The 13,651-nt window shown below is 47.9% G+C and overlaps 1 protein-coding gene across 1 annotated transcript in view; it reads right to left on the reverse strand.

The window, feature by feature from the left end:
• Nucleotides 1–10,816, reverse strand: part of LOC308483762 (delta-1-pyrroline-5-carboxylate dehydrogenase, mitochondrial-like) — a 31,237-nt gene extending 20,421 nt beyond the window's left edge. The window contains exons 1-7 of the mRNA XM_081017962.1: nucleotides 10,682–10,816; nucleotides 7,238–7,331; nucleotides 5,505–5,597; nucleotides 4,478–4,525; nucleotides 3,046–3,201; nucleotides 1,377–1,526; nucleotides 93–167 (exon numbers count right to left, since the gene is read on the reverse strand). Coding sequence (XP_080874088.1) covers nucleotides 93–167; nucleotides 1,377–1,526; nucleotides 3,046–3,201; nucleotides 4,478–4,525; nucleotides 5,505–5,597; nucleotides 7,238–7,331; nucleotides 10,682–10,722 — 657 coding nt within the window. The 5' untranslated portion in view covers nucleotides 10,723–10,816. The remainder of the gene's footprint in view (nucleotides 1–92; nucleotides 168–1,376; nucleotides 1,527–3,045; nucleotides 3,202–4,477; nucleotides 4,526–5,504; nucleotides 5,598–7,237; nucleotides 7,332–10,681) is intronic.
• Between the last annotated feature and the right edge of the window lie 2,835 nt (nucleotides 10,817–13,651).

Below are 13,651 nucleotides of genomic sequence, written 5' to 3' on the forward strand. Positions count from 1 at the left end.
TTCTCCCCAAAACTCCCCCTGCCACTGGCTGGTGGGGGGAGGACGAAACACCAAAGAGCCACCCAGGGCGCCCCCCCCCCCCGATTACTCACCATCAAAGCGGGAGCTCCTGCCAGGTTCCCTCCGATGGCGGTGAAGTTGAAGGGGGAGACGGCAGCAACGAAACCCTGCAGGAGTAGGGGGGAAAGGATGAATTAGGACCGTGGAATAAGCAGCCACGGAAGAGTTTCTGGGGGGGAAGGGGAAGGCGCAAGCAATCGAGCGAGCGAATGAGCCCGCATAAGCATCTGTAGCATCTTTTTAAAAAAATATGCACAGGGCTGCAGCTCCCTGAGAAACTTCGTTTTCATTTTAAAAAAAAAAACACAACCCTGCAAAGCTTCTAGCCCTCATTGTGCACAGGCAAGCTTGAAACCATGCAGAAGTCAGAAAAGGTGGGTGGGCGGGACTAATAAGATGGTCAGAAGTTGGGGGGGTGAACGCCATTTAGCAAAGCACATAATAATAATAATAATAATAATAATAATAATAATTTATTATTTATACCCCGCCCATCTGGCTGGGTTTCCCCAGCCACTCTGGGAGGCTTCCAACAAAAGATTAAAATACAGTGGTCTGTTAAACATTAAACGCTTCCCTAAACATGGCTGCCTTCAGATGCCTTCTAAAAGTGAGATAGTTGTTTATTTCCTTGACATCTGATGGGAGGGCATTCCACAGGGCGGGCGCCACTACCGAGAAGGCCCTCTGCCTGGTTCCCTGTAACTTGGCTTCTCGCAGCGAGGGAACCGCCAAAAGGCCCTCGGCACTGGACCTCAGTGTCTGGGCAGAACAATGGAGGTGGAGATGCTTCTTCAGGTATACTGGGCTGAGGCTGTTTAGGGCTTTAAAGGTCAGCACCAACACTTTGAATTGTGCTCGGAAACGTACTGGGAGCCAGTGTAGATCTTTCAGGACCAGTGTTATGTGGTCTCAGCAGCCACTCCCAGTCACCAGTCTAGCTGCCGCATTCTGGATTAGTTGCAGTTTCCGGGTCACCTTCAAAGGTAGCCCCACGTAGAGCGCATAGCAGTAGTCCAAGCGGGAGATAACTAGATCATGCACCACTCTAGCGAGACAGTCTGCGGGCAGGTAGGGTCTCAGCCTGCGTACCAGATGGAGCTGGTAAACAGCTGCCCTGGGCACAGAATTGTCCAGGATTCTGCATGGATTGTTGTCTTTATGATCATAGAATTACAGAGTTGGAAGGAACCCTCAAGGATTTTCTGGTCCAACCCGCCCCCCGCCCCCCCCACCCCCGCAGTCACAATGGTCTCTATCCTGACTGTCGCATACAGGGTACCCCACCCCAGGGGGGAACAACCTTTGTGCCCCACCTCCAGCCCCCGATAGATCATGCTGTTGGTACTGGGGGGAACGCTGAGCGGCTGTTGCTCCTCCAGCTCCACGGCGTATTTGGCATTGAAACGGAAGAAGTCGATGAGCTCCGCGGCCGCGTCAATCTCTGCCTGGATGACGGTCTTTGCCTGGTTTAAACAAACAAAACTTTCCAAAGTTGCCATTCTTCCAAGTTCATGTTCGGTCCCTTATCCACACGGGCCTCTGCTTCCCTCCCCTTAACGCAGAGCTACCACATAATACTTGTTCAGCGTTCATAAAAAAAAATAATGAGCAGAACAATGAAATTATTACTTTAAAAAGAAAAGTTAAAATCAAACATTTGAAACACTGGGAAAAAAATAACAAAAATCAACAAGGTGTTGAAAATCGGGTCAAAACCCTCGCAAGCATTCCACGTGCCTGGATCGGCTTTGCCTAATCAAAAACATTTTCAGCAGAAAGTGTATGGTGAAGATGCTTGCCCGGTGTCAAGAGGCAGGGAGTTCCAAAGTCTAGGCGCTAAAAGATTGGGTTTCTTTTCTTTTGCAATCATACAATCCAAGGACTGTAGAGTTGGAAGGGGCTGCCAAGGGTCAGCCCCCTGCAATCAAGCAGTACAGTGGTACCTCAGGTTAAGTACTTAATTCGTTCCGGAGGTCCGTTCTTAACCTGAAACTGTTCTTAACCTGAAGCACCACTTTAGCTAATGGGGCCTCCTGCTGCTGCTGCGCCGCCGGAACACGATTTCTGTTCTCATCCTGAAGCAAAGTTCTTAACTTGAAGTACTATTTCTGGATTAGCGGAGTCTGTACAGTGGTACCGCGGGTTACATACGCTTCAGGTTACAGAAGCTTCAGGTTACAAACTCCGCTAGCCCAGAAATAGTACCTCGGGTTAAGAACTTTGCTTCAGGATGAGAACAGAAATCACGCGGCGGTGGCAGCAGGAGGCCCCATTAGCTAAAGTGGTGCTTCAGGTTAAGAACAGTTTCAGGTTAAGAACGGACCTCCAGAACGAATTAAGTTCTTAATCCAAGGGACTACTGTATACAGGTTCCCCATCTCTGCCCTAAAAATAAACTGAAAATCATTTTTAAGATACAGAAAGGGGCAAATCATGCAGGAGGGGCCACAATCTTCCCTGCGAGGAAAAAAGAGAAAGCATTTGATTTTCGCCTTTAATTTTTTTTAGCAGGAAGGTGACTAAAGGAAAGGATAGATAGATATTACAGAGATTTTCTGCCATCGTGAATAAAGAGAGCTTTTGCCCTCTCTCATAATACAGTGGTACCTTGGGTTACATAGGCTTCAGGTTACAGACTCCGCTAACCCAGAAATAGTGCTTCAGGTTAAGAACTTTGCTTCAGGATGAGAACAGAAATCGTGCTCCGGTGGCGTGGCAGCAGCGGGAGGCCCCATTAGCTAAAGTGGTGCTTCAGGTTAAGAACAGACCTCCGGAACGAATTAAGTACATAACCAGAGGTACCACTGTATATAATATTTTAGTAAAAATAAACAAACAAATGATATTGCTTCTTCTTTCAGATTTTTGTTTCTAACTCAACACAGCACGCGGGAATGCAGAGGAGGGTCCTAACCACAGAAACATCTCCCATAATCCCTTGCACAGCCTGCTGGGGTTTTAGACCCGCGACACACCACACACCTGTCCCACCATAGTCTTGGCCAGGATTTCCGCTCTCCTGGGACCGCTCAGCAGGTTGGCCGCTTTGAAAAATATCTCTGCACGGTCCTGGACAGGCCGTAGGTCCCATTCCCTTCGAGCAGCCACAGCGGCGTTGATGGCCTTGTTCAGCAAGTCCTGGTGGGCAGAGAAGACGACAGGGGAGGTTTATAAGAATTAATAAATTGAAGACAGAGGTCCTTTGGCTGGGAAGGGACGATATGGGATTGGGGGGGCAACTCCCATCTCTTGCGGGGGCGCAATTAGTGCCAGCACCGTCCGTTAAGAGTTTGGGTGTAATCTTCGACACCTCCCTTTCCATGGAGGCGCAGATTACAGTTATAACAAAGGCGGCATTTTTTCATCTCCGCCAAGCTAAGCAGTTGGCTCCTTACCTCTCTCGCCCTGACCTAGCCACTGTGATCCACGCGACCGTCACCTCCAGACTGGATTATTGTAACTCACTCCACGTGGGGCTGCCCTTGAGACTGACCCAGAAACTCCAGCGGGTGCAGAATGCCGCGGCGAGACTCCTTACGGGGTCCTCGCTGCGAGATCACATTCACCCGGTGCTATACCAGCTGCACTGGCTCCCAGTGGAGTACAGGATCAGGTTTAAGGTGATGGTTTTAACCTTCAAAGCCCTATACGGCCTAGGACCCTTGTACCTACGGGACCCTTGTACCTACGGGACTGCCTCTCCTGGTATGTCCCACAGAGGAACTTACGGTCTTCAGACAAAAACATCCTGAAGGTCCCAGGCCACAGAGAGGTAAGGCTGGCCTCAACTAGAGCCAGGACTTTTTCGGCTGTGGCTCCGATCTGGTGGAACGCTCTGTCACAAGAGACTAGGGCCCAGCGGGACTTGACATCTTTCCGCAGGGCCTGCAAGACAGAGCTGTTCCACCAGGCCTTTGGTCAGGGCACAGCCTGACTCCCTCCTTTGGCAATCTTCACAGAACTTTAGCCTAATGGTTGCCATCAATTTGAGTTGAATTAATTTTATAATGAAATGATTTTAGAATGTTGTACTATTTTATTGTCGTTAGCAGCCCTGAGCCCGGCTTCGGCTGGGGAGGGCAGGATATAAATAAAATTTATTATTATTATTAAATCCAGTTTGAAGAGAATAGAAAGAGAGAATAACTTCCTCCGCCGTTCGATGCACACAGCACCGGCGACATTCCCTGCCACAGGACAGCAGCATTCATCTGAGTACTGGACGTTGGGGAGTTTTGCACCCTGCTGGTGGGCCAACCAGAGGCATCTGATTGGCCGCCGTGGGAGGTAAGAGAGGGACTGTAGCTCAACAGGTAGAGCATGCAGGAAATCCCATTTCTGCCACCAGGAAATTATCCGTGCCCAAGCAGCACATCTGCCTCTAGACACAGCTTCCGACGCAGGCGCTGCTCACCTTATCTGCGTAGCAGTATTTGGCCACTTTGTGGGAATGGTTGAAAGGCTGAAAAAGAAAAGAAAGGTATTTTTGGAGGTCCTTATAGTAACGTTCTGCCCATCTACTCAGAAACCAGCCCCGTCTCCCAAGGTTCAACAGGATTTACTCCCAGGTAAGTTTATACAGGGACGCGGGTGGCACTGTGGGTTAAACCACAGAGCCTAGGGCTTGCCTATCAGAAGGTTGGCGGTTCAAATCCCCGCAACGGGGTGAGCTCTCGTTGCTCAGTCCCTGCTCCTGCCAACCTAGCAGTTCAAAAGCACATCAAAGTGCAAGTAGATAAATAGGTACCGCTCCGGCGGGAAGGTAAACGGCGTTTCCGTGCGCTGCTCCGGTTTGCCCGAAGCGGCTTAGTCATGCTGGCCACATGACCCAGAAGCTGTGCGCCGGCTCCCTCGGCCAATAAAGCGAGATGAGCGCCGCTACCCCAGAGTCGGCCACGACTGGACCTAATGGTCAGGGGTCCCTTTACTTTTACCTAAATTTATATAGGATAGCAGTAGTCTTAGCTAGGAATAAAGCCCATTGGCATTCCAGAAGATATTTCAAGGAGTATTTCAAGCTCACATCAAGGGCTACCCAGGTAGCAACTAATCCCAACAAGATTTTCTTTCATTAGATTTATATCCCGCCTTTTTCTCCAGGGTGCTCAAGGGGTGTACATAGTTCCTCCCTGCCCTCACTTAAACCCAGCAACAACCCTGCGAGATAGGCAAAAGCAGCAACTGGCCCCCAGGGTCCCCGCAGAGAGCTTTACAGCTGAGTCAGGATTTGAACCCGGGTCTCCCAGGTCCTAGCCTGACACTCAAACAGCTACATCGCCACAGGCTCCAAAGACAGAGAGGGTATCCTTCCCAAACAAAATCTAAAAGCAAAATCCCAACAGCTTAGTGGTTTTGGGAAGTGGAGGGAAAATTCATCACAGGGCTATGTCAGGCCACTAACAAAATACAAATATAAGCGGAAGTTTGCCGACGGAACTCACCGAGACTTGATACCTCACATCGGCCGTCCACACCTCCTCTCCTCCGACGACACAAGGGATGGATTCGGTCTTGCCTTTCAAATCATTTAGAGCCTACAGAAAGAGTTAAGAGCCATTTGGTGCCCAGCTTATATATCTGAGTTTCTAACACCGGATGGGAACTGTAGTTAAGCAATATCTGGAAACCATGGGTTCATTCCCCATCTCTGCATTAAAATTATTATTATTATTACAACTACAATTATTAATTAAATTTCTATACTGCCCTTTATCCAAGGATCACAGAGTAATTTACAACATAAAAACATAAAAATACGTAACATAGTAACAAACAAAAACAATAACACAGTTTAAAAGGCCATAGATGGTTGAAGTAGCCAAAGGCCTGGAGGGGAAAGAATGTTTCTGGCTGGTGCCTAAAGATATGTAACAAAGACGTCTGTCACTCAGACCCATACATGTATAAGTAAGATTAAGGGTTATGTAACTTCTTCCAAAGGGACGCAGGTGGCACTGTGGTCTAAACCACAGAGCCTAGGGCTTGCCGATCGGAAGGTCGGCAGTTCGAATCCCCGCAACGGGGTGAGCTGCCGTTGCTCGGTCTCTGCTCCTGCCAACCTAGCAGTTCGAAAGCACAAGTGCAAGTAGATAAATAGATACCGCTCCGGCAGGAAGGTAAATGGCATTTCTGTGCGCTGCTCTGGTTCACCAGAAGCGGCTTAGTCATGCTGGCCACTTGACCCGGAAGCTGTACACCGGCTCCCTCGGCCTATAGAGCGAGATGAGCGTGCAACCCCAGAGTCAGTCACGACTGGACCTAACAGTTACCTTTACCTTTAACTTCTTCCAAAACAGCATGACACTCTAGAAGTTGAATAGGATGCAAAATCTGAGGATGCTTCGAATTAGGGTACCTAAGTTGGCATAACAGTAAAAACGCTTTGGCATGAAAAGCCCCATAACCCAAGGAAGTAGGTATGAAGAAGTAAAAAATGCACAAGAGAAACAGTAGCTGATGGAAGTACCGTATTTTTCCATGTATAGGATGAGGGTTTTTTATTTGAAAATTATGCAAAAAAATGGGGCTCGTCTTATACAAGGATAGTGAAGAGTTGGGACAAGCAATTGTTGGCTGTCGCAAGTAGGAGATTGCCAGCGGCATTTTTGCGTGTTATTGGTGGGTGCGTCAAGGTCCGCTGGCTATTGGCTGCTGCGGCAATTGGGCGGGTGCTTGGCGCTTGCTTTCGGCGAGTGTGCAGATGATTGGTGGCTTTGTGGATGTGTGTGCGATTGGTTGTAGCAGTCCTGTGGGTGAGCAATTTTCAACAAGTCTAGGCAATTCTCCCCAAAAAAGTTCAGCAACTGTGGGCAATCCCCTCCCCAAAAAAGCTCAGCAACTCTGGGCAATCTCCCCCCATTTTCTCAATTTTTAGTCCCGTAAAAGAGAGGGTGTGTTATACACAGGGGCGTGTTATACATGGAAAAATACGGTAGCTGGGGGCAGTAAAGGCAAGTGATGGTCTCGTTTAGGGATGGGGGAACTGTGGGCCTTCCAGATGTTGCTAGACTCCCAATTCTCATCAGCCGTGGCAGCAACATCTGGAGGGCCAAGGCTTCCCCATTCTGGCATTAAAAGAAGGCAGAGTTGTGACGGAGGCAGTGAGGGGCAGTAAAGGCAAGTGATGGTCAAGTTCAAGGATGACCAAAGTGCGTATATCTCCTCTATGCAGTACCTTCTGCAGAGCTGCTCGTTCGGGGCTGCCGGACTTGAATGCCAAAATGGGTTCGTTGGCCACCTCTGCAGTGGCTCGGTGCTGCCATCGCAACCTGGTAGCGGCGCAGGTGGGAGAAGAAAGAAAGAAAAGGGAGAAATGTTAGCTCTCGGGTCCCTTTGCGAATTAGCCCCTATTAAGCTGACAAACCTAGACAACATCTTAAAAAGCAGAGACATCACCTTGCCAACAAAGGTCCATATAGTTAAAGCTATGGTTTTCCCAGTAGTGATGCATGGAAGTGAGAGCTGGACCATAAAGAAGGCTGATCGCCGAAGAATTGATGCTTTTGAATTCTGGTGCTGGAGGAGACTCTTGAGAGTCCCATGGACTGCAAGAAGATCAAACCTTTCCATTCTGAAGGAAATCAGCCCTGAGTGCTCACTGGAAGGACAGATCCTGAAGCTGAGACTCCAATACTTTGGCCACCTCATGAGAAGAGAAGACTCCCTGGAAAAGACCCTGGTGTTGGGAAAGATGGAAGGCACAAGGAGAAGGGGACGGCAGAGGACGAGATGTTTGGACAGTGTTCTCGAAGCTACCAGCATGAGTTTGACCAAACTGTGGGAGGCAGTGGAAGACAGGAGTGCCTGGCGTGCTCTGGTCCATGGGGTCACGAAGAGTCGGACACGACTAAACGACTAAACAACAACAAAGCTGCTGGGTTCTTTTACAGAAAGGCCGTGGCGGATGACAGCTACAGAATGACATCCACAACAGTACTAGCAAAAAATCTTGTTACAGGGACGCTGCCATTGCCAACTCAGCCTGCCCAATGCTTTGGCCTTCAGTCCAAAGTTCAACAGTTTGCTCAGCAGACTGTAGCTGGACCTGTGCGTCTTGGTGCAAAGTTTGACATTCTTCTCCGCACCGGGCCGGCGAGCCAGCTCGAATTTTCTTTAAGAACTTTAGGGCAAGTGCAGTTGGAGAGACATGGGGAAAGCAGACCGGCTGCCTATGTTTGCTTTCCTAAGATGGTGGCTTTGCCAGTCTGTTATCTCATGCAAGCGCTGATAAAATCCAAGCCCTCATTAGCTGCGATAAGGAAAGGAAAGGTGCGAGGCAGATAGAGATAACAGGACTGTGGGACTGTTGGAATTACCAGGAGTCTATGTCAACGGGAGGCAAGAGATAGACTTAAGAATTAAGGCCCTCTGGATGTTGCTGAACTACAACTCCCGGCAGACCCAGCAAGCATAGCCAGCAGCGGTGGGAGTTGTAGTTCAGCTGCATCTGAAAGGGGCATAGTAGAAGGTCCCAGATTCAATAACTAGCATCTCTAGCTAGGGCTGGGATTCCCCCTGCCTGAAACCCTGGAGAGCGGCTGCCAGTCAGAGTAGACAGCACTGAACTAAATGAACAAATGATTTGAGTTGGTAAGACCACACCAAAATTGTGATGTTTCCATTTGGCCAAGTCTGCCAAAGCTGAATGGGAACTATCGCCCTGTTGCTATCTTTTTAAATATTTTATTTCATTTTTATTTCAGTCTGAATTTTAAAAAACAACAACACAAGTGCGTCTTTTTAAAAATCACGTGTTGGTTTTACCACCTCAAGGACCTGATCGCCTTAGGGTGAAGGTTGGGTAATTATCAATAATAATGAATTTAGCAGTAAAGCCTGGGATCAGCATTTTAATTTAAAGCCTATAAATAATTCTTTTCCAAATAAAGTTAAGGCAAGCACTCTGAAGGGCAAAAATGCAGAAGTTCTCCTCCTGCAGTTTAATTTTTAAGAGCTAGAATCATCTTTTAACCTCCCACTGAAGTTCTTTTGCTGGTGGGGGGGAGAAAGAAAAAATTCCACTTGCTGACGACAGGCCAGAAAATGTCATCAGAGCAGCCACCCGACCTCTGTCAAAGTTCTTGCCTTGAAGCTCCTTGCAAAATCTTTGACTGCCTAGGGAGAGAGGGAAAGACACCTAAGAACCCCTCCCCCAGGTCTGTTTTTTTCCAGGTTATCTGAATTTGGGGAAATTGCTCTTTTCGGGCATGGTCAAAGTCTCAGAAAGCGAAAGGCTTCTGGAGATAAAAAGAGAGGAAAACGGGTGCCTGTCCCTGGAAAGAAATACTATGGGCTAGTTTTACCCAAATTAGACCTACTGAAATTAATGGTCTCAAGTTTGACAATGTCCATTAAGTTTCTGAGTTTACTCAAAGAAGGGCTAATGAGAGACACAGCTCAACAAATACAGATCTCAATCCCCTGCTACCATCCACCAATAGAATGTTTACTGACAGTTTGAAACCGCAAATCCTTAAAACAGCACAAGAGAGTAAGATCCAGGAGACAGAAAGAGATCATGGCTGAAATCCTAACTATGTATACATAAATGTCCCATTGAATTGAATGGAGCTTAACTCACAGATTAAGTGAAGTTAGGCTTGCAGGAAGGGGCCCTTACGTTAGGAATCAGTAGAAGGGGGCTATTCATTGAGGAATGAATAGAAAAGTAATTCCTGGGGAAGCTACTAGGAGGTTCCCTAACCCCCCCCCCCCAAAAAAAAGTAGAAGGGACTGCCCAGGTTTGATCTTTGTTTACTGGAGGGGTACTTTTGCACGCAAGGAAGGAGGTTACTTCAGAGATACCCCTAGAACTAAGGGTTCCAGACTCCCCCCACCATCCCAAAGAGTGATCAGATAGTGGCAAGAAAACCTTCCTTTCAGAATGGGGGTGGGTCACTTTCAGACTTCTATAAGAGGGGCTTTGCAATATCCAATTTAAGCCAGCCAGGAAACTACAACTAATCCAGAATGCGACAGCTAGACTGGTGACTGGGAGCAGCCGCCGAGACCATATAACACCAGTCTTGAAAGACCTACACTGGCTCCCAGTACGTTTCCGAGCACAATTCAAAGTGTTGGTGCTGACCTTTAAAGCCCTAAACGGCCTCGGTCCAGTATACCGGAAGGAGCGTCTCCACCTCCATCGTTCTGCCCAGACACTGAAGTCCAGCGCCGAGGGCCTTCTGGCGGTTCCCTCGCTGCGAGAAGCCAAGTTACAGGGAACCAGGCAGAGGGCCTTCTCAGTAGTGGCACCTGCCCTGTGGAACGCCCTCCCACCAGATGTCAAAGAGAACAACAACTAACAAACTTTTAGAAGACATCTGAAGGCAGCCCTGTTTAGGGAAGCTTTTAATGTTTAATAGGTTATTGTATTTTAGTGTTTTGTTGGAAGCCGCCCAGAGTGACTGGGGAAACCCAGCCAGATTGGCGGGGTATAAATAAACTACTACTACTGCTGCTGCTGCTATTATTATTATATACAGGAGCACAGTCTGCGATGGGGTGGTTTCAGCCTGACTGCCCCACACTTGGAAAATCGGGATTCAAGACAGGAAAGAGAGGATTTGCCCCCCTCCCCAAATAGTCGCCCCCATCGCCCCCAATAATCCAAACTCACCCCACTCTGGGTAGCGTTCTCTGTAACAGTGGAAGCAACATCCTACGGATACACACTGTATATATCTCTCTCTTTAGAGGCTTTGCAAAAAGGAATCCCAAACTGGGAGCAAAGCACGCATGGAAAGGGGTAACCCCTCCCTGTGCCTTAATTTGGAATGGACCATTCTCTTAGCAATGCGGGGGAGGATATCTGCATAACCCCCACCAGAGAAGAACAACCCATTACGCATTGCTACAGAACATAGCTCCGAAAAGCATTTATTGTTATGTATATTTTCTCAGCAGAGTTCAGCCTCAAATATCCCTAGCTGAAAGTATCTATATTTAGATTCTTCTTTTGCCCCCCCCCCAAAGAAAGGCAAGTAGGCTAACCCAATGCTCTTCGGAAAACGGGGAGGGAGCCGCGGGAACCAACCAGAAGGCGGCACCGCAGAGTTCCGACCAATCAGACGCCGGCTTCAAGTTGCAACCTTTAAATGAGAGAGGTAAAGGGGAAACGCAGCAAAGGTCTCTTAAAGGGGGAATCAGCTGAGAAAGCGGGTGGGGAAATGTGGGGGGCAAACTAAGGAATCCTGCAGCATTTCCAATGCATTCACAAAGGGTTGGATATCGGCCCCAGACCCAGGCAAGCATTTTCCCTTAGTCTGCGGCAGCTGGACCACAGGCAGAAATGCAACTGGTGCAGCTGTCCGTGCTATGAAGATGCATCTAGAGCAGGGATCAGCAAACCTTTTCAGCAGGGGGCCGGTCCACTGTCCCTCAGATCTTGTGGAGGGCCGGACTATATTGGGGGGGGGCGGAATATGAACGAATTCCTATGCCCCACAAATAACCCAGAGATACATTTCTAATAAAAGCACACATTCTAGAGCCAGTGTGGTGTGGTGGTTAAGAGTGGTAGACTCATAATCTGGGGAACCGGGTTCACGTCTCCACTCCTCCACATGCAGCTGCTGGGTGACCTTGGGCCAGTCACACTTCTCTGAAGTCTCTCAGCCTCACTCACCTCACAGAGTGTTTCTTGTGGGGGAGGAAGGGAAAGGAGAATGTTAGCCGCTTTGAGACTCCTTCGGGTAGTGATAAAGCGGTATATCAAATCCAAACTCTTCTTCTTCTTCTTCTTCTTCTTCTTCTTCTTCTTCTTCTTCTTCTCATGTAAAAACATGCTGATTCCCGGACTGTCCGCGGGCCAGATTTAGAAGGCGATTGGCCCGGATCCGGCCCCCGGGCCTTAGTTTGCCTACTGTAATTGTTAAGTTGTGGGTGAACATATCAGACGACACAGCAATTCTTCAAACAGCTCTTGTTTATTCACAGAACAGAACTGAACTGAAGGGTTCAGCCAGCCTGCTTATATAGAGCTCCACTAGAACACAACAGTAACCATTTTCTGTAACTATCCAATCACTGAACGTCACTTTCAATCCCTTATTTGCATATGTGGACCTGAGTGAAAACTATCTACAGTATCCCCCTGCTGGCCCAGGGTGAGAACTTTAGTACATAACAGTAATAAACGTAAATCTGCCCTTATTCCCTTATGGGGGACACAAGAGCCCTTACAGAGTCCTTTGCAGGTTCTTCATCGGTCGGAGAAAATAACAGAGGCCAACCTGAGAATATTGAGAAGCAAAGCCTGATCTTTATTGAACTGTTACAACAGGGTGCCCCCTTCACATGCAGGAGAAGGAGGAGGACCCAGAACAAAGGTGTGTCCGCCCTTATATAGACATTTTAAATTGCCCGCCTTTGAGTTCAAGACCACCCCCAGAAACATCATACCTACATCACAGAAGGGGTGTAGCTCAAGACCACCACCCCCAGATACATCATACCTACATCACAGTGTTACGGAAATTACCGGGGGGGGGGCACATCTTTAAAGTTAAATATTACAAATATTATGCCTGAATGTATCCTTTCAACTTGACAGCTCAGGGAAGTTACCTAGCTTTAAAAATAATATAAAACCTTTCCCAGTTTCCTCCATTCCAAAGCTATTTTCCCCTTGAAAAAGGACTCCAGGAAGTTCCCAGAGGTGACAATTGCTGGGCTCATTGTTAGCCAAAGGAAGCCAAATCTTTTGGGTGGTGGGTACTTAAGACATATTTGTCTATGCTAATCTTATACCTGAGGCTTGCCCTGCCATGTCTGCTTATTCTAATCTTGTACCAAGGACTTGTCTGGACATGTTTGCCAAGGTTAACCCCTCACCTTTTGTGACATGTCAGTGATGTAATATTGATGTAGCAATGATGCTGTACGAACTGTATTCTGGGATATGGTGGGAAAGTTTTAAAAGTCTTTGTCACCCCATCCTCGGGGTTCAAATTTGCTCTTTGAAACTATTGCGCAATAAACTTTGGTCTATAGCTATTTGCTCTGGTTGGCTGGACTCCTTCCTTTATTCTGCAGGGACCCGTGGGCTCTGCCCGACAAGCTGGGTGACTGAGCAGCCTCACACCTAGATTTTTCCGTAACAACAGAAAGGGTGGTCTACAGCAGAAATCTGAGTGCGTTGTTTACCTCCTGTTTGGCAGGTTACCTGTTAATGCTTACTTGATTGGATACCCTGGGGAGCCTGGCCAGACTTTTGTAATGACAAATACTTAGTTCCTGAGCCAGGTCACAGGCTCACCCTATTCATACACAAACATACCCTTAAGACAGGATTTGTGAACAAAAAGACAATGGGGAGGCTCCCCCACCTCCTCCCTCCTTGCAGAAAACACATTTGAAAATGGTTTCAGGGCGGTCCTCCTGTGCTGCTCCAGACATGTGGTCCACACATCCATGTATGAACTTGGTTGGTACATTTATGAACATTTATTATATATATAATACCTTAATTTTTTTTATTTCACTACCCATGCAGCCTTTCTCAACCTTGAGTCCCCAGGTGTTTTTGGCCTACAACTCTCATCATCCCTGACCACTGGTCCTGTGAGCTAGGGATCATGGGAGTTGT

Source organism: Podarcis pityusensis (genome assembly GCF_964106645.2).
Source record: "Podarcis pityusensis genome assembly, chromosome: 8".
Lineage (NCBI taxonomy): Eukaryota > Metazoa > Chordata > Lepidosauria > Squamata > Lacertidae > Podarcis > Podarcis pityusensis.